This window comes from Pan troglodytes, chromosome X, assembly GCF_028858775.2.
Source record: "Pan troglodytes isolate AG18354 chromosome X, NHGRI_mPanTro3-v2.0_pri, whole genome shotgun sequence".
Classification (NCBI taxonomy): Eukaryota; Metazoa; Chordata; class Mammalia; order Primates; family Hominidae; genus Pan; species Pan troglodytes.
In genome coordinates this window covers 152,202,534-152,230,115 of record NC_072421.2, presented here as the reverse complement: position 1 = coordinate 152,230,115, position 27,582 = coordinate 152,202,534, and the positions used below count along the sequence as shown (strand labels likewise).

At 39.3% G+C, this 27,582-nt stretch overlaps 2 protein-coding genes across 2 annotated transcripts; both read left to right on the top strand.

Moving 5' to 3' along the window:
* The first annotated feature begins 2,265 nt into the window (after positions 1-2,265).
* Positions 2,266-9,902, top strand: SMIM9 (small integral membrane protein 9). Its single transcript, XM_054676358.2, has 3 exons — positions 2,266-2,492; positions 3,538-3,667; positions 9,748-9,902. The coding sequence occupies exons 1-3, from the start codon at positions 2,351-2,353 to the stop codon at positions 9,773-9,775; spliced, it is 300 nt and encodes a 99-aa protein (XP_054532333.1). The 5' UTR covers positions 2,266-2,350; the 3' UTR covers positions 9,776-9,902.
* A 6,160-nt stretch (positions 9,903-16,062) lies between these two features.
* Positions 16,063-16,549, top strand: LOC129138630 (non-histone chromosomal protein HMG-14-like). The gene has a single exon (XM_063804698.1). It carries the CDS (start codon positions 16,164-16,166, stop codon positions 16,464-16,466), a length of 303 nt encoding a protein of 100 aa, XP_063660768.1. The 5' UTR covers positions 16,063-16,163; the 3' UTR covers positions 16,467-16,549.
* The last annotated feature ends 11,033 nt before the right edge of the window (positions 16,550-27,582 follow it).

Below are 27,582 nucleotides of genomic sequence, written 5' to 3'. Positions count from 1 at the left end.
AAGCTTTACATTTTTATGTTATAAATTTATCAGCATTTTCATTTATGGCTTTGGGTTTTATGACATGCTTAGAGTAGCTTTTTCTGCACCAAGATTATAAAAATATCCACACATAGAATTTTCTATCATAAAAGTATGACAGAAAATGTCGTATTTTGTATATAATTTTATTTTTTGTTTAGTCCTGGATCCATCTAGAATTTCTATTTTGCATAGCATGGCAAAGGGCTCACACCCAACATCATATTAAATAAGGTCTTTTTCCCTGATATGAAATGCCACATATATATGTTATTATAACGCATAGTTAGATACCATGTGGTGAATAAAATATCTTAGAATTATTCAAGCCTAAGAGGCTAGAACTACTGCAAGGATGGGTTTTGGTATCAACACAGATGTTTATACATAGAGAGAAAATGATGTCTGTGTGCTTAGCTGTCAAATAAGGAGACTGGGGGAGGGTTAAATGTAATCAATGATATCATAAGGAGTGGTGGAATTCTGTTTGGAACTTCAGAGACCTAAGGAGAAGACTGACCAGCTTCTTCTGAAGACTTCTGCCCTCTAAAGACTAAGGCCTAATTCCACTGGTTTCTTTGAATTCCGTGGTCCTAAGTCCATTTTCAGGTAAGTGGTTTCCCACTGGATGTGGGTCTCTTTAAGCCGTATCAAACAGTAGGTGAGTGTATCAGTTATAAATGTCTTAAGTAATAGGAGGCCCAAATTATAATGGCTCAAATAAAAGTATATTTTTCTCATACCATGCAGTCCAGAAGTAAGCAGATACAGGTGTTAGTTTAGTGGCTTGAAATTATCAGAGCAACTTCAGGCAACATTTCTTAAGCAATATTCAAGGCAGCATAAAGGGAAAATGGTTGCACCATCTCTTTTATCAAGACAGCAAAAAGCCTTCCCAAAAGCTATCCATCAGATTTCCCTTATGTTTCATTATCCAGAGCTATGTCACATAGCCATGCCTAACTTCAAGGATGGCTGAGAAAGGGAGGATTCAGCTTTTTCAGCTTATCTAGTTGGATGTAGTAAATGAAAAATGGGTGGGAACAATATCTGCCAAAAGTCGCCATTCATTCAAAAAATATTTATTGAGCACCTGGATACCCTATGTGCTAGGTACTGTTTAGCAGTGAACAAAACAGACAAAAATCCCTGCACTCATAGAGCTTACATTATATTCAGGAGATACATATAATAATGTAAAGTAAAATATATTCTACTAGGTTCTGATGAGGTTCTGGAGAAAAATCAAGCAGGTAAGACAATTAGGAAGTTTGTAGGAGGGTGGTACAATTTTAACAATGGGATCTAAGGAAAATCCTCATTGAGAAGGTGATATTTGAGTACCTGACAGAGGTGAGGAAATAAATTCTGAGAATACCTGGGGGAAAAGCATTCCCTGGAAAGGGAAAAGCAAGTTAAAAAGCCCCAAGGTAGGAACACGCCTAGCTTGTTCAAAATGAAATGAGGCTAAGTTGGAGTGATGATCAAGAGGAGACTCATAGGATATGTGGTCAGCAGTAACTAGGACATAATCTGACCTACAACCTACCAAGATCTCTTTGGCCACTCACTGGAGAAGAGGCTTAAGGGAGGCAAGGACGGAAGCAGAAAGACAGAGATGATGGTGGGTAGCAGTGGAGGTGGTGTGAAGTGGCAGGATATTCTGGATACGTTTTGTAAGTAAAGGTGACTAGACTTTTCTGATGGATAAAGTGTGTGAGAGAAAAAGAAGAGTCATTACTATATATGTAAATCTAAGCAAACATTTACTTTTTAAAGCAATATAAAAGTTTGTTACTTGAATATATAAAATATATCATGGAGTTAAAAATATATAGAAATTTATTATATTTGGTATCTAAAGTAGTCAAATTCATAGAAACAAAAATGAGGAGCTGTTTAGAGTTTCAGTTTTCCAAGTTGAAAAAGTTCTAGAGATCTGTTGCACAACAATGTGAATGTACCTTTTTCGGCCTGAACAGGTGAAAGAGTTTCTACTAATTGAGTTGGGGAAGATTGAAAAGGTATCAGGTGTAGGAGGGAATGTCAGGTATCTGACCTGATAGAGCATAGTCAGGTTTTGTTTTGTTTTCTTGGAGGGGATATATTTTGCTTTGGAAACTGACCATTTTCAGGAGTCACCTGTGTAAGTAAGTCAATTGTCCTTATGTTCGTGATGGTGAGAAGATTTTTGGAATATGAACTAAACCATCATTGTCTAACTTTTCAGACAAAGTTTCTGTGGAAAGACCTACGGACAAAGACATCTCTCCTTGGCAGAGTGAGCTAGGATTACCAGCTCTTCAGCCGCAGCTGAAGGCAGGAGTCCATGGAACCCCAGAAGCTGCTGATAATTGGATTTCTGCTATGCTCTCTAACTTGCCTCTTGTTGGAGACAGTAGCTTCCTCTCCTTCGCCTTTGTCTGCCTTGGGAATACAAGAAAAAACAGGATCGAAACCACGCTCAGGGGGTGTGTTTGCTGTTAGGATGAATGTTTCTTTCTTCATAGGACTTAAGATTCATGTTTCAGGTCAGGTAAAATGAATTTCATGTTTAAAAAGAATGTTCATAGGAAAGCAAACTATTCTGGTTTGGTTCAATTTAGTTCAACAAGCATTAACCTACCTACTACGTACCAAGCCCTTTTCTGAACTACATGGATTAGGAATTGAACAGCCTCTGTTATGAAGGAGCTCATAGATAGGCAGACAAAGCCATAGATGCCAACCTTCCATGGAGTATGATCAATGCTCACAGGGGACAAGGGGATCATTTAAATTGTTTTGGGCGAGGGGTCAGGAAAGACTTGACAAAGGAGGTGAAATTGAAAATAAACCTGATGGTCCACTGATCCACAATCTAGGTTCCAACATGCACACACATGCTATTCAAGTGTCTTGCTGGTTAGTGGTGAATCCTCTCAACTCCATGCTGCAGACACTTTCATTTTCCCCTCCTTCTTTCTTCAGGGTCAAAGCACTGTACCTTCCTCCCCCAGTTGCTAATGAAAAGACCCAACATCCCCAGCCTTACATTGATCAGCAAACTCCCCCTAGAGGTCCTTCTTCCAGTGGCCCTGGCCCCTTTCTCCTCTGCTCTTAGGGCTGGTGGCCTTCTCCTTTCTCTTCCTGGGATACTCCCTCTCCTCAGCCTCCTGCAGGACTCCCAGATATACTCTAGGCAACAACACTTCAGTAAAGACTTTCTTGTTATCAAGTCATGCTTCTCTTTCAAGAAGTACCCAATATACTCAAGATATCCGAAACAACAATTATTGTTCCTATTTGACTTACAAGGAGGCAAAAATTATATCCATCTCAGGATACTTTAAAAACAAAATGTTTGCCCTTTGAACATCTTACAGCCAGCACAGCAAAGTAGTTTAGAATATGGGCTCTGGACAACTGTAAGAACATGATATCTGGGACAACTATTTGAACTCGAATTTGGATTCAAACGCCAGCCCTATCATTTACTTGACCTCTCCTCAATGAATGTCTATGCTCTTTCTGCAGGTAGTCACAGGTCCTGGCTGAACAACTTCAGGGATTACTTATGGCAACTTATCAAGAGTGCCTTACCTCCAGCAGCCATTGTTGCTTTTCTTCTCACCTCAGCACTAATGGGGATGCTCTGCTGCTTCACGTAAGCTTCTGTGGGAAGAAGAGACAGGGAGGAGAGAGGGAACGTGAAGGGGGGTGGGAACAGAAACAGGTTGCTCACCAGCCTGCATATCTGTAATTAAGGGAAAGTTTTAAGAAATTCAATTCTGGGAGGAAAACTGTGAAAGGTCATGCAACCCCCGTTGAAAATGTCTACTTTCTCTTTTACTTCCTCCAACTTGCTCCATTTGTTACCAGTGACTGACAGGTCACATTTAATGACTAGTGTTTCCAGTGGTCATTTCTTTTATCAACTTGATTAACTCCTAATTTTTCTTCCCTGTGGCTCAAGAACTATACATAGAAAATAAATAATTAGCTGTGCTCTCAATTTCCTGAAAATTTATCATAATATTTATCTACATAAATCATATGAAGCCAAAAGAATCCTGAGGAAAACAAAATAGTTGAGCTAAATTTTGTTAATTCAGTCAGTATTTACCAACAAATGACTACTTGCTTGTCTCTGTGCTTGTTGCTAGAAAGGCAGAGAAAGAAGACGATTAAAAATTACAAATTGGTAGGTCGTTGCTATTGTGGGAGACAGAGTCCAAGTGGGGAGACCTATGAAAGTGATCAACAAAGGTGTTAAAGAGATGAGGTCAGGAAATAGTTGGCCAGTTTGCAAGAGGAACTAAAAGGGAATAGAGAATAGAAATGGGGGGTCCTGCAGAGCTCAAAAATCTAATAAAAGTGGCTGAGGATAAAGATCAGATTAAGGGTGTGGCATCACCTATGGCTCCTGTAACCTCAAAATGATCACAGGATCAAGAACTGTGTCTAGGAAGCAACCTTGGATGCGGTTACTGGCACATGGAACTGATTGGAGGCAAATAGATTAGAAGTCAGCTAAGCTTTTGATAGAAGCTTATTGCCAGAGAAACCATAAGCCAGAACTAAATGAGCCATCAGTTGTAAACAATAGTTAGGCCTCCAACCTTCCATGAAGAAGAAGGACACCAGCTTCGAAGGTCCCAACATTTGCTTCAGATGCAGCCATAGAGAATAATGGATCAGTAGAGCCTCCCAGAGAATGGACAATGGGCCACAGAGTCACCCTTTGAAAGCAGGATTTGGGCCTAATCCATGCCTACCTACCAGGACTCCAGGATTGCCACAGAGCAGTGACTGCTGTGTGTCTCTCATTCTTCCTATTTCCAAATGGGAATGTTTATGGTGCTTATCCTCTTCCTGTTCCATCATTATTCTGGGGTGTGGAGATCAGGAGCATATAACTCGTTTTAGTTCATAGGTCACTTAACCAAGCAGAGCCACCCTCAGACTTGAGAGAACTAAGCATCACCCAGATACTCTGGACTTTGAGCTGGACACAGTGATGAGTGTGACTTAGTACTGAGGAAAGGGTTTGCCGCAAGTCAGGGAGACCGGAATTTGGCATTCAGAGTATAATTAATGATCAATGCCTGTGGAAGATAGGGGGTGGAAGGGAGAAATCAAACTGTCTTGCAAGCCCAACAAAGACTCAGTCGGCCCCATCAGGGTTGTCCCACATGGCTGAAATGGCTGGACCTCTCTAACCCCACCTCAGTCATTCACTGGATGTGGGCTGCTCCCAGAAAGTACATGGAAGCTCTCTGCAGCTGAGGCAGACTCTGAATGAGCTGACAGGTAGAGGCTTTCTGCTGACAACACTCTCAGCAGCTAGGGAAATAAGGCCTTTCTCAAGCGGAAATATGGGTGGAATATTTCCATATGCATGACAGGGTGGCTGTGTTCCACGTATGAAAGGAAAAGTGAAACAGATACTGGGTGATCAGAAAGACAGACTGTAACAGAGACTGGCTATATGTTCAGCAATCCTGTTCCTTCTTCCCCAAGCACAGAGTAACATTATATTCTCAACCTTCCTTCCAGTTAGGCTGGGACCACAGTACTGAGATTTGGCCAGTTAAATACGAGCAAAAGGAATGTATGACATTTCCAGGCCTAGCCATAAAATGTCTTGCACATGCGTCCATGCTGCCTCTCTCTTTCACATATGCATGGCTTCAACTGAAGGACTCTAAGATGGTGAAGCCACATGATGGAAGGAGCTGGGATCCCTGAATCACCTTGTGGAGGAGAACTTAACTTACATCAGAATGAGGCATGAGTGAAGGATCAATTTTATTGTGTTAAGCTACTAAGATCTCAGGATTGTTTGTTATAGCAGCTGAATATCCCTGACTAGTATACCTAGCAACCAACCAAGGGAGCTGGAACTCAAATCAAGATATGTCTGGTTCCACATCTTTGAAGTCATTGTTACTCAAACTGTGGTCAGCAGGTCAGCTGCATCAAAAGCATCTGAGGTATTGGTTAATTAATATTCAGAGGGACTTCTGTGAAGATAAAGCAGGCAATATGCCAAGAAAAAGAATTCCTTCTTTGAAGTAGATGGCTTAACCTGAATAGAAAAGCCAATAAGCCCTTGCTGGGAACAAGCAAGCTAACTAGTGAAAGAAACATTTCTGGACCCAATTGGGCACCAAGTAGAAGCCTAACAGATAAATTTGAATGAATAAGCATATAGGCAAGCCATATTTTTAAGAAGCAGTTTGTTGAGGCAAGAAGGTAAAGTCTAAAACTTCTTTATGCTCAGACCTACGTCTGCTGCTCTCACTTGACTGGAAAGAAGTAAAGGCTACAAGAGCTCACACATACCTCAGCATCATGAAGAGAATTTGTTAGTCCAAAGTATAGCACTGGACTTGTGCACATCTCCTGTAAATAACTGGTCCAGTAAGAGTTTACCTCATTCAACAGGAAACAGCACCAGATCTATGTAGAGTTACTATATGGAAAACACAAGAAACGTATAAGCAAGAAATGGCAGATGAGGAATACTCACTAGAAAAATATCTCAGGGCAGATAAAAACCATGTACTAACATATTGCCATAAATTCAAAACATTTGATACAAAATATAAAATAATAGCTAAGGTCGGGCATGGTGGCACATGCCTGTAATCCCAGCACTTTCAGAGGCTGAGGCAGGAGGATTGCTTAAGGCCAGGAGTTTGAGACCAGCCTAGGAACATAGCAAGACCTCATCTCAATAATAATAATAATAAATGCTATATGCAGAAATACAACAGGGCAGATAAGGTATACCAAAACAAAAGAAGAAGATGAAAATTAGTTGGAAAATCCCAAGAAAAATGTAAAAGACAAAAAGTAAAACTATCACCACAATGAGGAAGCATGAAGAAAAAGAGACATTGGTGCAAAATATGAAAGAAAATATGGAAAATAGGATTATATAGGCAAGCAGTATTAAGTAAACAGTTTGGTGAAAGTAAGATTAGAGAAGAAATGGTAGATGCAGGAGGCACAGAATGATTTCTTTGATGAAGAGAACCAAAATAATCCAACAGAAGAAAAAGTTATAATTTTTTCTTTTTCTTTTTTCTTTTTTTTTTATTGTTACTATACTTTAAGTTTTAGGGTACATGTGCACAACGTGCAGGTTTGTTACATATGTATACATGTGCCATGTTGGTGTGCTGCACCCATTAACTCGTCATTTACATTAGGTATATCTCCTAATGCTATCCCTCCCCCCTTCCCCCACCCCACAACAGGCCCCGGTGTGTGATGTTCCCCTTCCTGTGTCCAGGTGTTCTCATTGTTCAATTCCCACCTATGAGTGAGAACATGCAGTGTTTGGTTTTTTGTCCTTGCGATAGTTTGCTGAGAATGATGGTTTCCAGCTTCATCCATGTCCCTACAAAGGACATGAACTCATCCTTTTTCATGGCTGCATAGTATTCCATGGTGTATATGTGCCACATTTTCTTAATCCAGTCTATCATTGATGGACATTTGGGTTGGTTCCAAGTCTTTGCTATTGTGAATAGTGCCGCAATAAACATACGTGTGCATGTGTCTTTATAGCAGCATGATTTATAATCCTTTGGGTATATACCCAGTAATGGGATGGCTGGGTCAAATGGTATTTCTAGTTCTAGATCCCTGAGGAATCGCCACACCGATTTCCACAACGGTTGAACTAGTTTACAGTCCCACCAACAGTGTAAAAGTGTTCCTATTTCTCCACATCCTCTCCAGCACCTGTTGTTTCCTGACTTTTTTTTTTTTTTTTTTTTTTTTTTGAGGTGAAGTCTCAGTCTGTCACCCAGGCTGGAGTGCAGTGGCACCACCTCGGCTCACTGCAACCTTTGCTTCCCGGGTTGAATCGATTCTCCTGCCTCAGCCTCCTGAGTAGCTGGGATTACAGGCACGCGTCACCACGCCCAGCCAGCTGATTTTTGTATTTTTTGTAGAGACGGGGTTTCACCATGTTGGTCAGGCTGGTCTTGAACTCCTGATCTCGTGATCCACCCGCCTCGGCCTCCCAAAGTGCTGGGATTACAGGCGTGAGTCACCGCGCCCGGCCAAGTTATAATTTTTTAAGTGTTGCAGAAATTAAAGAAGACTGGAGTCTGTGGTCATAAAGGACACATCAAGTCCCAGGAAAAATTGGGACTTGCTACTGGGCACATAGTAGACTCTCAGTAATACTTGTTGATTTTTAATTAAGACATTTCACAGTGAGGATTGCACACAGCCTCTCTGTGCCTCATTCTTCCTCCTCTATACTCACCTGTGTATACCATTAGCTGCAGCTGTAATGAAGGCTTAAGCTAGCTGCTTATTACCTGAGGCACATGGAAGCTTGGCTAATCTCCCAGCATTCCAGAAGCAGAGGTGGAAATCAGGAGGACTGACAGGCTCTAACAAGTCCACAAAGATATGTGTACAAGGAATTTTTAGTATGGTTTACGATAGTGAAGAAATGAAAACTTAAATGTCCATCAGTCTGGGGCTAGCTAAAGAAAGTATTGCACATTCATACACTGAGTACTAAGGATAATTACACAGAAACATATTCATGAAATATCATTGAGTGGAAAAAGCAGATTATAACAGAAGATATATAGTTTAGTCTAATTTCTTATTAAAAACTAATTGTATAGTGGGAAAGCCTCTAAGAACCTAACCGAAGTATTAGACATTGGTTATCTCGTTGTGGTAGTGAATAGGTTGTTTTATTACTATTGGCGGTGGTGTTAACTTTTGTTTTTCCTGTCTAATTGCACTTTCTGATCTTTCTTTTTTTTCTTTTTCTTTTTTTTTTTTTTTTTTTTGAGACGGAGTCTCGCTCTGTCGCCCAGGTTGGAGTGCAGTGGCACGATCTTGGCTCACTGCAACCTCCGCCTCCTGGGTTCAAGCGATTCTCCTGCCTCAGCCTCCCGAGTAGTAGCTGGGATTTACAGGCACCCACCACCACACCCAGCTAATTTTTGTGCTTTTAGTAGACATGGGGTTTCACCATGTTGACCAGGCTGGTCTCAAACTCCTGACCTCAAGAGATCCTCCTGCCTTGTCCTCCCAAAGTACTGGGATTGCAGGCGTGAGCCACCGTGCACAGCCTGGTAATTTCTTTTTCTTTTCTTTTCTTTTTTTTTTTTTTTTTTTTTTTGAGACGGAGTCTTGCTCTGTCACCCAGGCTGGAGTGCAGTGGCACGATCTCGGCTCACTGCAAGCTCCGCCTCCCAGGTTCACGCCATTCTCCTGCCTCAGCCTCCCGAGTAGCTGGGACTACAGGCGCCCGCCACCACGCCAGGCTAATTTTTTTGTATTTTTAGTAGAGACGGGGGGGTTTCACCGTGTTAGCCAGGATGGTCTTGATCTCCTGACCTCGTGATCCACCTGCGTCGGCCTCCCAAAGTGCTGGAATTACAGGTGTGAGCCACTGCGCCCGGCCCACTTTCTGATCTTTCTACAATGAGCTGTATTGTTTGATCAGTTCATTTTTAAAAAGATACTTTAAAAACGAAAGAAGAAAAACTACCTAACCATACTTATACCACTACCTCCAAGCCCCACTGTACTGGAAACACATTCTTATTCTGCTTTTTCATCAAAGTATTTTGTTTGTATGGAATTATTTGGTTCATATTAAGAGAAAAACTGGTGTAAAATCCAGTCTTTGAAAAGGTGATATAATTACATAGCAACTCTGTGCAGAGCATTCACCATTTTATCTTCCTTTCCCAGCATTCTTGTAGTTGATCCAGTCCACTGAAGAACTAGAAGATTCAATAGGGCAAGTGTGGTCTCTCCAGTTGGACTCCAAAAGAGTGGGGCATTTGCTATCTGCTTAAAATGAGGAAGTATCTATCAGTTGAAATTAAATCGTCTTCCAACTTGAATTATCCTTTGCCTTCATTTTCTCCTTCAAAAGTTGCAATTTTAAAATGTGAATATCCTTATTACTGTTTTGGTTATAATAGTAATACATATTTATTGCAAAAAAAAATTGAGAAATACAGAGAAAAGAATAAGTTTCCATAATTCTAGCAACCAGAAATAAACATCATTAACATCTTGATGTACCTCCCTTCAATTTTTTTCTATGTATGTATTACAAGTTTTCCAAAGTCTGTTCTGTGAAACAATAGTTCTGTTTTAATAAAAGTCACAAAACAGTGAGGGCCCTGTGGTCAGTTATGTTTGGGAAATGCTGGATTAAACAAATTTAAACCTATTTTTCTTTGCTCAAGGACTTCTAAGAACTTTTAACAGGCTAATACTAATCTCCACAAGGGAGTATAATATATAGCATTTCCCAAACTAATTTAAACGTGAGCTTTTTTTTTTTAATGTAGTGGACATGACATAAGTCATTTAACGACCTCTCCATATAATAATTATTTAAGGTATTTCTATTTATTCACTATTATAAATGTAATACAGGTAATATTATTAAAAATTATTGGCTGGGTGCGGTGGCTCATGCCTGTAATCCCAACATTTTGGGAGGCCGAGGCGGGTGGATCACCTGAGGTCAGGAGTTCGAGACCAGCGTGGCCAACATGGTGAAACCCCATCTCTACTAAAAATGCAAAAATTAGCTGGCCATGGTGGTGCGCCCCTGTGATCCCAGCTACCCAGGAGGCTGAGGTGGGAGACTTGCTTGAATCGGGAGGCGGAGGCTGCAGTGAGCTGAGATAGTGCCATTGCACTCCAGCCTGGGTGACAGAGCAAGACCCCGTCACAAAAAAAATATATTAATTTGCTTTTCCTTTTTGCTGTTCTGAGTTTGAAATCATTCATTCAGCAGACACTTGTTGATCACCTACTGTGAGCCAGACACTGAACAGGTAACAAACAGACGGGGTCTTGCTCTGTCACCCAGGCTGGAGTGCAATGGTGCTATCTAACCCCAGCTCTTGTGGAGCCACCATGCTAATGTGAAGATTCAGAGAAACCAGATTCAGCGAGGGGCAGAGTAGCTATTGTGAGCCATTGAAAGGATTTAGGCTCTTCCTGGGGGCCATAGTGGGGGCCAACAGAAGGTTTAGATCGGAGGAGGGATGTGAAGGGAGAGCAGATGGGATTTGATTAGGATTTGGATGAGATGAGAGAGAGAGTGAGGCTTCAAGCATGCCTCCGAGGTTTTTGGCCCGAGCAAATGAAAGAATGGGGTTGTCATTTATTGAGCTAGAGAAAACTGCAGGAGGTTAGGAATTTACTACAGAGAAAATGCAAAGAGAAAGAAAAACTGAAGTGAAATTCTAATTGATGCTGAGGTGAGATCCAGTGGGCTGCCACATGGCCTGTCATGTGGCCTGCTGTGGCAAGCCAAGGTGAACTCAGAAAAGACTTGGAGTTTTGTTTAAGTCCAATGTTTCCTTTTTGACTGTCTTTCTGGATGATGCGTCCACTGTTGAGAATGGGGTGTTGAAGTCCCCGTGTTGCTGTCAATTTCTCCCTTGTCTTCTGTAAATATTTGCTTTATATATTTAGCTGCTCCAATGTTGGGTACATACATATATATATTTACAGTTGTTATGTCTTCTTGATGGATTGACCCCATGAAAGGAAAATAAATCGCCCCCAAATGACCAAGCGAAAGGGAAAAGTCAAGCTGGGAAGTGCATTGGGCAAACCTGCCTCCTATTCTATTCCTAAATAAGATAACTACAAAGATTTTTTTTTTAAAGCTACATACCTTCCTCACAATTTGCCCATGAAGAAATTCCTTGTAAACAAAGGACAGGCAGAACTCAAAGTCATCCCTCTGCTCACATGAGACAAATGCATATCTGATTGCTTCCTTTGCCCTATTGTTTCACAAAGTCAGACTAAAGCATAAGTGACTCTTCCTGCTCTCACATGTAAATTGTGTATTCAGTGAAAGGCTAATCGGCAACTCAAAAGAATGCAACCATTTTTCTCTTATCTAACTATGACCTGGAAGCCCCCTCCCCACTTCAAGTTGTCCCACCTTTCTGGACCAAACCATTGCATATCTTACATATATTGATTGATGTCTCATGTCTCCCTAAAATGTATAAAACCAAGCCTTGGGCACATGGCATCAGGACCTCCTAAGGCTGTGTCATGGGCATGTCCTTAACCTTGGCAAAATAAACTTTCTAAATTCACTGAGACCGGTCTCAGATATTTGAGGTACACATTTGGTGACCACAAAGAGACTCTGAGTGGAGGTGGCCCTGACCTTTGACAAATCTCCTATCAGTACTTGGTACCAACTTGAGCTATCTTTATGGCTCAAACCAATAGAACAATTTGCTGAGGCCTGGGAGCTCCCCTCCCTCCAGAGAATCCCTCATCTCCCAAAATTTGGTTGAGATCTAAAGTTTATTTTGCTGTACAACTCCTTTTCTGGAGTTTTGCTTGCTTCCAACAAGGAAGGCAAGTTTTCCTGCTTCCATGACAATGAAAGGCAGATAACTGCATTCTGGAATTTGAGCTCACTTCCAACAGGGAAGGTGAGTTTGAGTTTTTTCCTACTTCTGGGATGGTAGAGAGCAGTCTTCAGCCTGAGACCCACTCCTAGGTAAGTAGCTGAATTGGAGTTTTCTCTTGGCTAAAGTTACGATTCACAGTCGGCTGGTCTTAATTTCTCCTTACCATTAGAGGACTCAGTAATCATATTGTTGGGGTTCTTTTGTTGTTTGTTCCAGTCTTTCTCCCATCAAATTTGGCCAATTCTACCTGACTTGGTCAAATTCGAATGAGAATTCCAAATAGTGAGTAACAAGGTATCTCTGAATTGGCTAAAATTCCTCGCAGCTGCAAAAGAGAAAAAAATGACCAAACATGCAGTTGGTTTGTGTGTTTGCTCCCTGTCTTAAAAAAATAATTGTTCTTTCATTTACTTTTCTTCCACCCTATTCCTCCTTCTCCCCTCGCCATCTTTGGTACCAAGAAGAATATAAAGAAGGCATCTAATGACTCTAACCCTTTAAAGAACTCAGGACAAAGGCACCATTCACTCCTTTGGGACTGTTCTGTTTTCTTTGTGGAGTTTCAAGAGTCATGGGCAGATTCTTCTTAGGTGTAAAGCTCTGCTCTCCTGTATTGCATTACCTGACCTCTTTGGCTTCTGGGGGTGAAGTGGCTACATTGTCTGGGGTATACACCCTGGGGTTCGTTGTCATACACCAGGAAAATTTAGGACATGGACACACACAAGTCTAGGAGCAGAGGTTTAATGAGCAGAAGAGAAGAGAAAGAGAAGCAGCTTTCTCTACAGAGAAAGGGGTCTCCCGGTGGAAAGGACCAGCGGGTGGTGGATGCGCCAAATTTTAGTCAGGTTTGAGGAGGTGGTGTCTGATTTACATAGGGCTGACAGATTGGTTTGATCAGGTATGACGTTTACATAGTGCGGGGGAAGGCTGGTGGCCCCAGCTGAATATTATTATGCAAATGGACTTTCCAGTTGATTGGAGCCATCTTGCCTCTCTATGTCTGCAGCTGAACTTTACAGGCTGCTCTTTGTTAGAAAATCATTTGGGGCTGCTTTTTATTAAAAAGAAAAACTTTACTGAGGATCCCCATACCCTTACTATCTGCCTAAGTGATTTCTTCTTAAGTCCTGTATCAGGGGTACCAGAGATTACCACCTTGTCCTGTGAGAGGATTTGACCTTGGCATGTGTAATAGCAGACAAGAGCTACAGTTAAAGGTGGCCGAGGACAGTTTACAGAAAGTGGTCTTGGCTGGGCTTTTTTCCTCCTAGGAAGTTGTTTAGGATCTCAATTCTAATTCAGATGCATTTTAAAGAGTCTTCTCCATTGCCTTTCCTCCCCAAATTAATCTCCATTGGCTTGTCTGCATATTTGCATGAGGAACTGCACTGTCACTTTCATAGATAAATGAGAGACTGAGTTTCCTCAACCCCAAAGAGAAAGGGCATTTTGCTCCTCCCAGTCAAAAGGTGCTCCTGGGTGACTGGAGGCCAAGTGGGAGTGTCTGGGGGTTGCCTCCATGTGATGTGCAGTAGCCCTACAGGGAATTGCCAACAAAATTAGTTTTAAAAGCCTCGTCCAGGGAGCACATATAGGAGCTGCTCACCCCAAGCTTTGAGCCCTCCCAGAGGTGCTAGACCTCTGGAGAGAGAAACTGAGACACAAAAGAGGGCCGAAACAATTCAGTGGTGATGCATTGTGGAGTCCTGTCCGCAACCAGCACACTTTGACCCACCACACTAAACCCTAGGCCACAGCTCAGTTCCTCCTTTTAAGAAAAAAACAATGTGGGAAACACATCATCTAAGAATAAGGAAAGACAAGGAGAACAAGCCCCCTTGGAAGCCCATTTGGTTTCATGGCTCCTGTACTCGCAAGTGGCTGTGTAAATGGAAGGGCCGGATTTCCTGCGACTCCAGCTGCTCACGCGTTAGGTCTGTTCTTGTGCACGTTTGAAACTGACAGGCAGATTACATCAAGGAAAATTCCGAGCCTGAAGGTCAATCTGCAACTATAAAGCTCCTGAATTCTCTATCTCTCTGCTTTCTTTTCTGCCTGCTTTAAGTCTGTTGTTAACTTTTCTACTGAGATAAAATCCACTGTTTGCACCTAACCGTTTCTTTTTGTTATTGTTTTTGCAAACCAATGAGTTGTTATTAATATCGCATGGCTAGAGTTCTGAAGTAAATGCTCTAGGATATTTGTTTATATGAGTGTGTATGTGTGTGTGTTTACGTGTATGTAGACGTATTTGGTTATATGTTTTCTGCCACAAGGTACCAAATTTGGCTTAAAGAGTACTCATAAATTAAATAATAAGCCCAAATGCTTTTCAAGCTCACATGACTTAAGTAGAGTTTTTACTAAGCTAGCTTTAAAATTATTGGTAGAGTAATATTACAAATATCTTCAGAAATGTCAGTATACATTTTTGTTTGCATTTATTGATCAAGAGATTTCATACTTATCCCTGCCAAATATTATAAGGTGTCAAAATTTGTCATAAAGCTTATTTTATTTTATTTTATTTTATTTTATTTTATTTTATTTTATTTTTTGAGCGGAGTCTGCCTCTGTCGCCCAGGCTGGAGTGCAGTGGTGCGATCTCGGCTCACTGCAAGTTCCGCCTCCAGGGTTCACGCCATTCTACTGCCTCAGCCTCCCAAGTAGCTGGGACTACAGACACCCAGCTAATTTTTTTGTACTTTTAGTAGAGACGGGGTTTCACCGTGTTAGCCAGGATGGTCTCGATCTCCTGACCTCGTGATCCGCCCATCTCGGCCTCCCAAAATGGTGGGATTACAGGCCTGAGCCACCGTGCCCAGCTGTCATAAAGGTTATTAAACAATAAACCCAGCCCAAAACAGAATGATCTTTGCTTGTGTAATCTTTCACAAAAAAGACATTATTATTGGTTTAATGAAGACAGCTAAATCCTGAATTATTTGGTAAAATAACCATGTATTCAATCTTAAGATTCTAACTCAGATAAATGCCTGAAATTCACAAGCTACAAAATGGTTGACAGGAAAATAACTTTGGTGACTGTTGCAGTTTTCATAAATAATCTAGGTAAACTATTAAAATAAAATAATTAGGTAAATGTGATGGGATAAATATTTGTAGATAAACTTGCCATCATTTAGAATCTAAAGTTAAATAATAGGTATTTCATTAAATGGGTGTTTTCTAATTAAAAAATATGTATTGTAGGAAAACATTTTTTCTAAAAAATGTGTGTGTTCTTGTTAAAGGGTGAGTAATTTTTGTCTAATTCAAAGGTTATTTAAAGGTTATGTATAAAACAAGGTAAAAAGAACCGGGAAATAAGAGATATGTAAAGAAAGGTATAGAAATAAAGAAGTATTTTTGGTAAGAAAGCTTAAAAGTAATTTTATATGATAAAGAATCTTATATGGTAATTTTTTGTCCCAGAATAAAATGATTGGTTATTTAAGAAAGAGGGAAGGTCAGGACAAACCAGAAAGTCCAAGCATATCATGAATGGTCTGGCCACAGCTCAGTTCCTCCTTTTAAGAAAAAAAAAATGTGGGATCAAATCTTATATGATCGGTGGGTCTCAGCAGCTCGGGTGGCGGGAGGAGTGGCAGCGGCCAGGCAGCCCAGTTTCGCGAAGGCTCTCGGCGCGCCGCAGCCCGCAGGCACCCGGCACACACCCTCCCTGCCACCAGGATGCCCAAGAGGAAGGTCAGCTCCACCAAAGGGGCCGCCAAGGAAGAGCCCAAGAGGAGATCGGTGTGGTTGTCAGCTAAACCTCCTGCAAAAGTGGAAGTGAAGCCAAAAAAGGCAGCAGCGAAGGATAAATCTTCAGACAAAAAAGTGCAAACAAAAGGGAAAAGGAGAGCAAAGGGAAAACAGGCCGAAGTGGCTAACCAAGAAACTAAAGAAGATTTACCTGCAGTAAAGAGGGAAACGAAAACTGAGGAGAGTCCAGCCTCTGATGAAGCAGGAGAGAAAGAAGCCAAGTCTGATTAATACCATATACCATGTCTTATCAGTGGTCCCTGTCTCCCTTCTTGTACAATCCAGAGGAATATTTTTATCAACTACTTTGTAAATGCAAGTTTTTTAGTAGCTCTAGAAACATTTTTAAGAAGGAGGGAATCCCACCTCATCCCATTTTTTAAGTGTAAATGCTTTTTTTAAGAGGTGAAATCATTTGCTGGTTGTTTATTTTTTGGTACAACCAGAAAATAGTGTGGGATATTGAATTATGGGAGGCTCTGACTGTCTCGGGTGTCAGCTTAATATTCCATAGATGGGGGGTTAGTTTTTATATCCTATAATACAAAGCACATTAAATGGCAATATGGAGTCAGTCCTGCATTTAATGTCTTGAACATTTTAAATTACTTCTATTCCCATGTTGTTTTTTAGTAGAATTGTTTCCTAAAGAAAACCACTCTTTGATCATGGCTCTCCCTGTCAGAACTGTGTGCACTCTGTAACATCTTTGGTTGTGGTAGTCCTGTTTTCCTAATAACTTTGTTACTGTGCTGTGAAAGATTACAAATTTGAACATGTAGTGTACGTGCTATTGAGTTGTGAACTGGTGGGCCGTATGTAACAGCTGACCAACATGTGAAGATACTGGTACTTGATAGCCTCTTAAGGAAAATTTGCTTCCAAATTTTAAGCTGGAAAGTCACTGGAATAACTTTAAAAAAGAATTACAATACATGGCTTTTTAGAATTTCGTTATGTATGTTAAGATTTGTGTACAAATTGAAATGTCTGTACTGATCCTCAACCAATAAAATCTCAATTATGAAAATAAAAAAATTTATATGATCAAGTTGTCTATAATTAAAGGGAAATCATTTATAATGGTTTTTCTAGAGATTGGGTTTTGATATTTAAAGAAAAAAACACTTATACACTAAAGGATTGATTAGAACAATGATATTTTCTTAAGGTATTTGCTTTACCCTTAATAAAACTATAAGATATTATGATTTTTAATGCAAAGTTCAACTTTGTGTCTCGTGTTTTCAGCTTTCTCTCCGTTAAAAGTCTGAAATAATAACTCTCCTTCAACTCATTTTCAGCTCCTGTACGGTTTTTTTTTTCCTCCTTCGGTTTCTGTTTGTTGTGATCTGATGCTAAAAATGTTTTATCTTAAAGGTCTAAAGAAAGTGTTTCCTTCCAACATAATATTCTGTGCTCTTGGCTTTAAATTGTTCTATGGATCTGAAAATTTGCATTTATGATCCAGGAAACATTCTTCCTATGTCTAACTAGTTCAAGTACCTTTTTCATTAGTTTTGACTTGAACTTATCTAAATGGAACTCCCCATAGGGAACAGCAGTCGCACCGCGGAAGGTCTCTTTTGCCTTTGGGTAACTGGCCTAATAAACAGATTTTATGCTTTATCAAAATAATTTCTATGTCATTATTACTAAGTTTTGATTTGTTTAGGGAAAAAAACTGAGATTAAAACTTTTTTTAAAATTAAGGTTATTACATCCGTGTGACTTTCTATATGTGCTTTTAAAGTTCTTGTGCCAGTGAGTCACAGGGCTTTGACTACTGGGTCTGAAAAGAACCCCAAGTCCTGCTAAATATTAAACACTGACGGCAGTTAAATCCTTATCTTCAAACCCCATAGAAGATGCCAATGAAAATAAACTTTGTTCATGAGACACATGGCCAGAAATTAAAACTATTTAACTTCTCAAGGCCCAGGGACTATCGTGGAAGAGGCAAGCACATGAGATTGTAAGGGCTGATTTTGAGACATAAAGTAAGTTCAGTTTCTCTATAAATTAACCATTAATGTTGAAGGCACACTGATGTAGGACTAGCATAGGGGTCCCTATGTCAGATTAACAAGGTTTTCTTGGAGCGTTAAACTACTCCTTAATAAAAGATTATAAAGGTTATAAAAAGGCTATGGAAATTATATCTTATGGTCAGGATGGTTAACATTTTATAGATTGTTTATAAAATTTTGAAAAAAAAATTTAATTGGCCTCATGCTGTCTTTATTAGGGCTTATTGTTTGGAAAATTAAGTCTCCTCTCTCAAAGACTAAAGATTTTCACCTTTAAAAAAAAAACTGAGTTATCACTTTGGCTAAATGAATGACTTATTTTACAATGACCTGTGATCCTATTTTGTGATATCAAGTGTTTTAAACTTTTTATATTTGACAAACTTTCCAAAATCAAATGTTAACTTCAGTCCTCATTAATTTCTTTATATTAGTTCCCTGAAGTTCAGAAGAGACATATTCAGCTTATTTGATATAATAAAGTCATACAGGAAGTATATGAAACAGTGTTTAAGCTTCTTTGGATTATGTTTATATAACTGTGTTATTAGTGTATGTTCCAGAATTGTATGAAATTCCTGTGATTCTGATAGGTCTTAGCATATGTTATCAGTAGTGATTATGATTATTATGTAAAACTGTTGTATGCCACAGAAATAACCAAATTTTCTTGTCAATTGTGTGTTTAACTATGACTATTTTAAGACTTTTGTCATCCACAGTTGTTTTATTTTTATCCTTTTCAAAAGGTGGTTTATAATCAGCATAGGACTCTGACAGGTGCTCTTGATTGCAGGTTTCTGATAACCTTGGAGATTGTGACACTAGATTAGAGGAAAAACTTCCAAGACTCCCACAGAGAGCTGAAATGTTCATGAATATCAAGCAGAACAGGAGTTAACTGCATGGACTAAACTAATAGAAGACTGAAATAAATCCTTTTATGACTTTTTGCCTAAAACATTGCTGATCTTTTGTTTGTTTTTCAGAGCCAAAGAAACTTTTTGAAACTTTTGACAATCAAGTAAAATATATTCCTATAAACAAAATTTGGAGCACATTTCTCTCTACCTGATTTCTCCAAAATTTGGAAAGTAGTTGTGAGTATTCTCAACTTGTGGCAATATTGTTATTTGCCTAAGTACAATAAGAATCTGCTTTCTTTGGTAACAGGACACAATTGGAGACACTGGTTATTCTACCAAGGTTTTGACTGGAATAACATGCTTTCAAATACAGATTCCTTCAAGTAATCAAAGTTGAATTATAGAGCCAATAAAAGCCCCTTGGGAAAACATGCCTCATACCTTGTCTATGCAGTCCCTATACAGGTTCCTGACCTGTGGTAAGTGAAAAATGTAACTTTCTGACTGGTCCAGGATCCCCAAGTTTTCTTGGAACCTCGAGGTAAGGAATTCACCCAATTAACATAGGTATTTGCAGACATAGGCTGGGCTTAAGACATTAAATTCAAATCTGAGATTCCTTATGGAATAAAGTTCCAGCAAAGCCAATTTTAAAAAAAAAGAGGAGCCTATATGGCAAATAATTATTCTTGCTGACTTTATGTGACTACTCCAGCCAAGTATAATAAGACTAAAACTTATTTTGCAAATGAATTTGTCCTATGATTTGTCTTTACTGAAAATGGAACTGGAGAGAGAAAAATTATGTTTCAAAATAAACTATGGTACACCTGTTATTAGATTCTGGTCTTGCCTAACGTTTTTCAATTTTTATTATTTTCTACAGTTTGGGCTGAATTCTAAAATTTTTTCTGGCTACAAGTCTCCAAAATAACGTTTTCAATTTTTTATTCTTTCCTTTTTTCCCATTTTTCCTGATTTGAAATTTAAAAATTAAGCTGTGCTTTCTTAAAGCTCTGTAAACTAAAGCTAGACAACTTAAACTTCAGAAGAAAACAACAGCAACCAATTTACATATTACACATAAACCAATTTCATACCTGCCTACTGATGTATGGACTTCAGAGGAATATGGCCTATATTGATTTTCCAGGATTGTTCCTCAATTTTTGTTTGTTTGTTGTTGTTTTTCTCCCTTCCTACCCCTATTTTCTCTTTGTAGGACATGAGACTTCACAACCTGCTAAAAATGAGCTTTCCTAATAATGTGGGACCTATCTGTCTAGGAATAAAGCATCCTAGCCACGAGAGATCAGACAAAACCTGAGACCAGAGGCTCATTTTCTTCTAAAGTGCTTTCTCTGAAAGATTTTAGAAAGAAAAGGGGAGAATATGAAAGGAAAATAAATCTCCCCAAAATCACTAAGCCAAAGGGAAAAGTCAAGCAGGGAACTGCATTGGGCAAATCTCCCTCCCATTCTATTCCTAAATAAGATAGCTATAAAGATTGATAAATAAATAAATAAATAAATAAGCTACATACCTCCCTCACAATTTGCCCACAAGGAAATTCCTTGTGAAACAAGTGGCAGGCAGGACTCAAAGTCATCCCTCTACTCACATGATACAAATGCATATCTGATTACTTCTTTTGCCCTACTGTTGCACTGAGCCAGACCAAGACGTAATTGACTATTCCTGTAAATTGTGTATCCAGTGAAAGGCTAATCAGAAACTCAAAATAATTCAACCATTTGTCTCTTATCTACCCACGATCTGGAAGCTTCCTCCTCTATTTCAGTTGTCCCACCTTACTGGATGAAACCAATGTACATCTTACATATATTGATTGATGTCTCATGTCACCTTATCAAGTGTCTAAATATGCACAAATCTGTTTCTAGCCTCTCCCTTCTGGTCCATTGGTCTATTTCTGTGCCTATACCACACTCTTAATTACCATAGCTTTATTAAGGTCTTGCTATCTGCAAGACAGTTCCCCCACTTTGTTCTTCTTTGGCTAGTCCTGTTCTTTACAACTCCACACATATTTTGAAATTAGATTGTCAAGTTTCACAAAACATACCTGTTGAGATTTTTATCAGGATTGCATTGAATCTATAGGCCAATTTCAGGAGAACCTACATCTTAATAAAATTAAGCCTTCCAAACCATGAACATGTTTCTCTTTCAATTTTTAGCTCTTCTTCAATGTATGCAGATAGAATTTTATAATTCTCTCCATACAGTACCTATATATGGTTCAACTTATTCCTAGGTATTTGATCATTTTAGATGTCATAACGAAATGGTGTCTTTTAAAATTAAATTTTCTGTGTATCTTTGGTGTATAGAAATACAATTGATTTCTTTATATGACTGTAGCTAACAACCTTAGTAATAGCATTTATTAATTTTAATAATTTATCTGTAGATTTTTAAATATTCTACATAGACAATAATATATCCATAGATAACAACAATTTTGTTTCTTCCTTCCCAGTCTTTATACCATGATAATTTACTTTTGCCTTATTCTGCTGGATAGAACTTACAATACGACACAGAGAAAAGTGGTTATAGAGGGAGGCATCTTTGTCTTGTTCAACATGTTAAAGGAAATACATTCAGCTTTTTAAAACTATATTCGTTGTAGGTATTTTAGATGTTTTACAAATAGTTTTTAAAAATCGGTTAAAGAGGGAAGATTTTTTTGTTTGTTTGTTTGTTTTGAGACAGAATCTCACTGTCACCCAGGCTGAAGGCTGAAGTGCAGTGGCATGATCTCAGCTCACTTCAACCTCCACATCCTGGATTCAAGCGATTCTCTTGCCTCAGCCTCCCGAATAGCTGAGACTACAGGTGCTTGTCACCTCGCCCAGCTAATTTTTGTATTTTTCATAGAGATGGTTTTTAGCTATGTTGGCCAGGCTGTCTCGAACTCCTGACCTCAGGCAATACACCCACCTCGGCCTCCCAAAGTGCTGGGATTACAGGCATGAGCCACCGTGCCTGACTAAAGATGGTTCTTTCTATGCCTAGATTTGATAAAAGATATTTTATCATTAATGGATATTGAATTACATTGAATATTTTCCACCTACTGAGATAATATGAGTTTCTCCATGAATATGGTAAATTGGATTAATAAATTTTCTAGTGTTAACTAATCTTGAATTTCAGTATCTGAAGTTTTTGGTTCAATTTGGTTACCTATGGTTTCTGCTGGATCTCCCTCACGGGACTTTGTTTCCTTGATTGTTTAGCGATTTATCAGTCTATAAATATGTATGGAATTTAAGGTCTGGTATCAATGAGGACTCCTTCAAAAAGACATATTTTGCTCTGCCAGGCACCTTGGGGCTCTATCAGTCAAGAAAACACTTGAAGTTAAATTATCTACTTAAGGTTTTTCAGGTCACTCAGGTAGTGCAACTTTGAGCTGCCAACCAGAGCAAGGGCCAACTTATACTTATGAATTCTCAGGGCAGGGTTTTTGTTAGTCCCTTGTGGTAGATTCAGTTAGTGGTCCTACAGAAAGTAGATTAGTGGTTGCCAGGGACTAGGAATGGGGAGTGACTACTAATGGGGCTGGGGTCTCCGTGGGTGATGAATCCGTTCTGGAATTATGCTACAGTCTGGATATTTGTGTTCCCCCAAATTCCTATGTTGAAACTTAATTCTCAATGTAATGGTAATTAAGTTTAATGTAATGGTAATGGGGCCTTTTAGAGGTGGGCCCTTTGGGATTAAAGAGGCCCACCTCTTTGCAATGCAAGCTTGTTTTCCCCCTTCCACCATGTGAGAATTCAGCAAGAGGGCACCTTCTATGAGGAACAGGCCCTCAGCAGACACAGAATCTGCTGGCATCTTAATCTTGCACTTCCAGCCTCTAGAACTGTGAGCAATAAATGCCTGTTGTTTATGAGCTATCCAGTTTGTGGTATTTTGTTATGGCAGCCCAAACAGACTAAGACCAATTAGATAGTGGTGATGGTTGCACAACTCTGTGAATATACTAAAAAGCACTGAATCGTTCACTTTAAGAGTCTTATGCTCTGCTGACTGAGCTAGCTGCACCTGTGAATTGTTCACTTTAAATGGATGAATTTCACGGTATGCAACTGTTATCTCAATTTTTTTAAAAGTACTTGTTTCATAGGATTGTCATAAGACTAAATGAAAGTATATAAAATACACAGTGACTCTATTCAATGAACAGAAGGAAAAAAAAAGCTAGTGTGTTAATATATTTTAACCAGCATTTTCAGTTGTTTTCAGCAACAGATCATCCAGGTACCTGGTCTGCCATGGTGCCAGAAATTGCCTTTTTTTTGCATTATTTCAATCTGGATTTCAAATTACCAGTTTGGTTGAATAACTTGCCGTATTTTTTTCTGTACTTTTATTTGTATTCCTTTCTATTTCTCATTTTTTCTATTGCCTGTTCGTAAGTCTGTCGGTGCTTTTCATTATTTATTTTAAAGAGTTCTTTTTAAAATATTTTTATTTTTTATTTCAAAATTATTTGGGTAGAGGTGGTTTTTAGTTACATGGATAAGTTCTTTAGTGGTAATTTCTGAGATTTTGGTGCACCCATCACCTCAGCAGTGTACACTGCACCCAATGTGTAGTCTTTTGTCCCTCATCCCCCTCCCACCCTTTCCCCCGAGTCCCCAAAGTCCATAGTATAGTTCTTATGCCTTTTGTCCTCATAGCTTAGCTCCCACTTATAAGTGAGAACATACAATATTTGGTTTTCCATTCCTGAGTTATTTCACTTAGAATAGTGGTCTCCAACTCCATCTGTGAGTTGCCATTATTTTGTTCCTTTTTATGGCTGAGTAGTGTTCCATGGTGTATATATACATATTTTCTTTATCCATTTGTTGGTTGATGGGCATTTAGACTGGTTCCATATCTTTGCAATTGCAAATTGTGCTGCTATAAACATGCATGTACAAGTGTCTTTTTCAAATAATGACTTCTTTTCCTCTGGGTAGATACCCAGTAGTGGGATTGCTGGATCAAATGGTAGTTCTACTTGTAGTTCTTTAAGAAATCTCGGTACTGTTTTCCACAGTGGTTGTACTAGTTTCCATTCCCACCAGCAGTGTCAAAGTGTTCTCTTTTCACCACATTCACACCAACATTTATTCTTTTTTGATTTTTTTTATTATGGCCATTCTTGCAGGAGTAAGGTGGTATCTCATTGTGGTTTTAATTTGCATTTCCCTGATAATTAGTGATGTTGAACAGTTTTTCGTATGTTTATTGGCCATTTGTATATTTTGAGAATTGTCTATTCATTCCTTTGCCCACTTTTTGATGGGGTTATTTTTTTCTTGCTGATTTGTTTGAGTTCCTTGTAGATTCTGGATATTAGTCCTTTGTCATCAGATGCATGGTTTGCAAATATTTTCTCTTATTCTGTGGGTTGTCTGTTTACTCTGCTGATTATTTCTTTTGCTGTGCAGAGGCTTTTCAGTTTAATCAGGTCCCACCTATTTATTTTTGTTTTTGTTGCATTTGCTTTTGGGTTCTTGGTCACGAACTCTTTGCCTAAGCCAATGTCTAGAATAGCTTTGCCAGTGTTATCTCCTAGAATTTTTATGGTTTCAGGTGTTAGATTTAAATCTTAGATCCATCTGGAGTTGATTTTTGTACAAGGCGAGGGATGAGGATCCAGTTTCAATTATCTACACGTGGCGTGCCAATTTTCCCAGCACCATTCGTTGAACAGGGTGTCCTTTCCCCATTTTATGTTTTTGTTTGTTATGTCAAAGATCAGTTGTTTGTATTTGGCTTTATTTCTGTGTTCTGTATTTTGTTCCATTGGTCTACATGCCTATTTTTATACCAGTACCACGCTGTTTTGGTAACTACGGCCTTGTAGTATAGTTTGAAGTCGGGTAATGTGACCTTAGATTGTCTATTTGTGCTGTTTTAGACTTTTTGATATGGACATTTAATGCTATGAATCTTCCTCTTAGCACCACTTTTGCTGTATCCCAGAAGTTTTGATAAGTTGTGTCACTATTATCATTCAGCTCAAAGAAATTTTTGATTTCCATCTTGATTTCATTGTTGACCCAAATACCATTCAAGAGCAGATTATTTAATGTCCATGTATTTGTATAGCAAAAGTCCTATCCTGAGGGTCTGTTTTCTGAGGCCACCCCATTTCTGACACCTGTTTTCTTAGCCTATGTTTGGTAGAAAGCAAAGCCTGGAGCAAAACATATGTGGTAAATCTTTAGTGAAGGATGCAATCCCATGGGTGTAAGAGTGAGGGAATAAATGAAGTGAGGTAGGGAAGGATGGAAACAAAATATACTTTGGTGTGCTACTGAGTTCGCCACTGTTACTCAAGAAAACACAGCTTATGTCACAGTCTTCCTGAATGCTTCCAGAAGAGTTGTATAGAATCACACCATCTTGAAATGGTTGAGGAAAGGAATTGATCTGCCTACGGGTGTTTGTCTCATTTCTGTCAGTGGTCAAAGTTCACCCTATTAGGTGTTTGTTAGTTTCCTCACACCTCTGAGTTGCGTTACCTTGGTCCTGGTAGTCAGTAGGAAAGCCAGATCCCACACACCACAGTTCAGTCCTGAATCCAAAAGTGGTAGGAGTCATCAGAGCCTCCATGGATCTGGTCAGGATGAGCTTGAGTGCAGAAGCTCCTGCTGCAGTGAGTGCAGTAGAGGCCATTTCAGAACCTAGCCCTCACTTTAGAAAAGTGAAGGAGTCAGAAGTGTCAGGAGATGTGAAAACGGCAGTGGCAGTCAGGGATTTCCATTGATCAAGTGCCTGATCGCCTGGGAAGTAGATAAGGCTGAGAAAATATGGAAGGAGTATAAATTGGAGCAAGGCCATGCATACTATGGTTTTCGTACCTGGACAAACAAGGCAACTCTAGTCCTGAATATTTTGCAGATGCACAGAGGGAGACCTGGAAGGTTACAGACCAAACTGGGAATAGTTGTTCCCTCTAGGAGCAGAATTGCTGGCTCAGAGGGTAGATGTATGTTCAACTGTAAGAGATAATGGAAACCCGTTTTCTTTACAACTGGTACCAATTTAGACTCCCACCAGCAATATTCAATAAATCATATGGATTCACATCCTCCCCAACACTTGGTACTGTTAGACTTTTAAATTTTTGACAACTGAATGGGTGAACAGTGGTATTTCATTGTAGTTTTGCTTTGCATTTTCCTGATCACTAATGATGTCGAACATCTCTTTATATGTATGTTTATTGGCCATATGCGTCTCTCCATTGGTGAAATGCCTATTCATGTGTTTTGCCCACTTCTTTACTGGATTGTGTTTTTCTTAATAATTTGTAGTCCTTTATATATTCGCAATTGGAATTCCTTGCCACTTATCTGTATTGAAAATATTTTCTCCCAATGCACAGCTGTGTTTTTTGCTCTTTATGGTGTCTTCATAAATTAAAATTCTTAAAGTCAAAGTTACCACTATTCCATTCTATGGTCAATGGTTTGTCTACATTGTTTAGAAATCTGTATCCCAAAGTCTAAAAGTTCCTTGCCTATGTTTCCTGTCAAGAGCTTTAAGGGTATGTTTTTGACATTTAATTCCTTAATCCATCTGGAATAGATTATTATTATTTTCCATATCACATGAATGAGGGTTCCAATTTCATCTTTTCCAATATAAATAACCATTTTCCAGCGTCAGTTAATAAAATGTCCCTGTTTACTTACCTAACATGCCACTTCTATCATATACCACATTTCTATACTTGCATGGTTGCGTTTCGGGGTTCTCTATTCTATGCCATTGCTCAATTAATCTATCCGTGCCTCAATATCACAGTCTTAATTTCAATCTCTCCCCCCCCACCCCCCCCCCCACCCCCCGTTCGTTTAGAGTGATCTTGAGGAAGGGAACCGTCATTCACATGAGTTCGGCCTCTTGGTAGAGAAAACTGGGCAATGCAGCTCTAAACTGTTGCCCTTGGATTTTCTCCTCTTGGCTATGAGCTCCTCCTTCCCAGGAAGCTTTGAGGAAGGTCAGAATAAGATTACATATAGTGATGAACTGCTTCTAATACTGTGAGGCTACTAGCTTGGGGTAGGGGACCAAGAGCCGTACAAGCCCATTAAATGTTTGTTTTGTTCAGAAAGCCTTCCATCGCTGTGACTGGTGTTTGAATGTCTCCAATGCGTTAGGATGCTAAGGAATCCTCCTCTAGGGTTACTAAGGAATGTTTGCTGCCTTTGCTTTCGCTGAGCCGGAAAAATTTTGTGGCATTTACAGCAGGAGATCTGCCCTAAGTAAAAACAGTTTGGTTTTGAAGGCAATAAGATGTTTCATCATCAAACAGCACACAACAATTAAATGACAGGGTGCAGCAGCACAGCAGCCTTAAAGGCATTTTCGCAATGTCCAGATTTCAAAGGGTAATGCTGCGCCCGCATC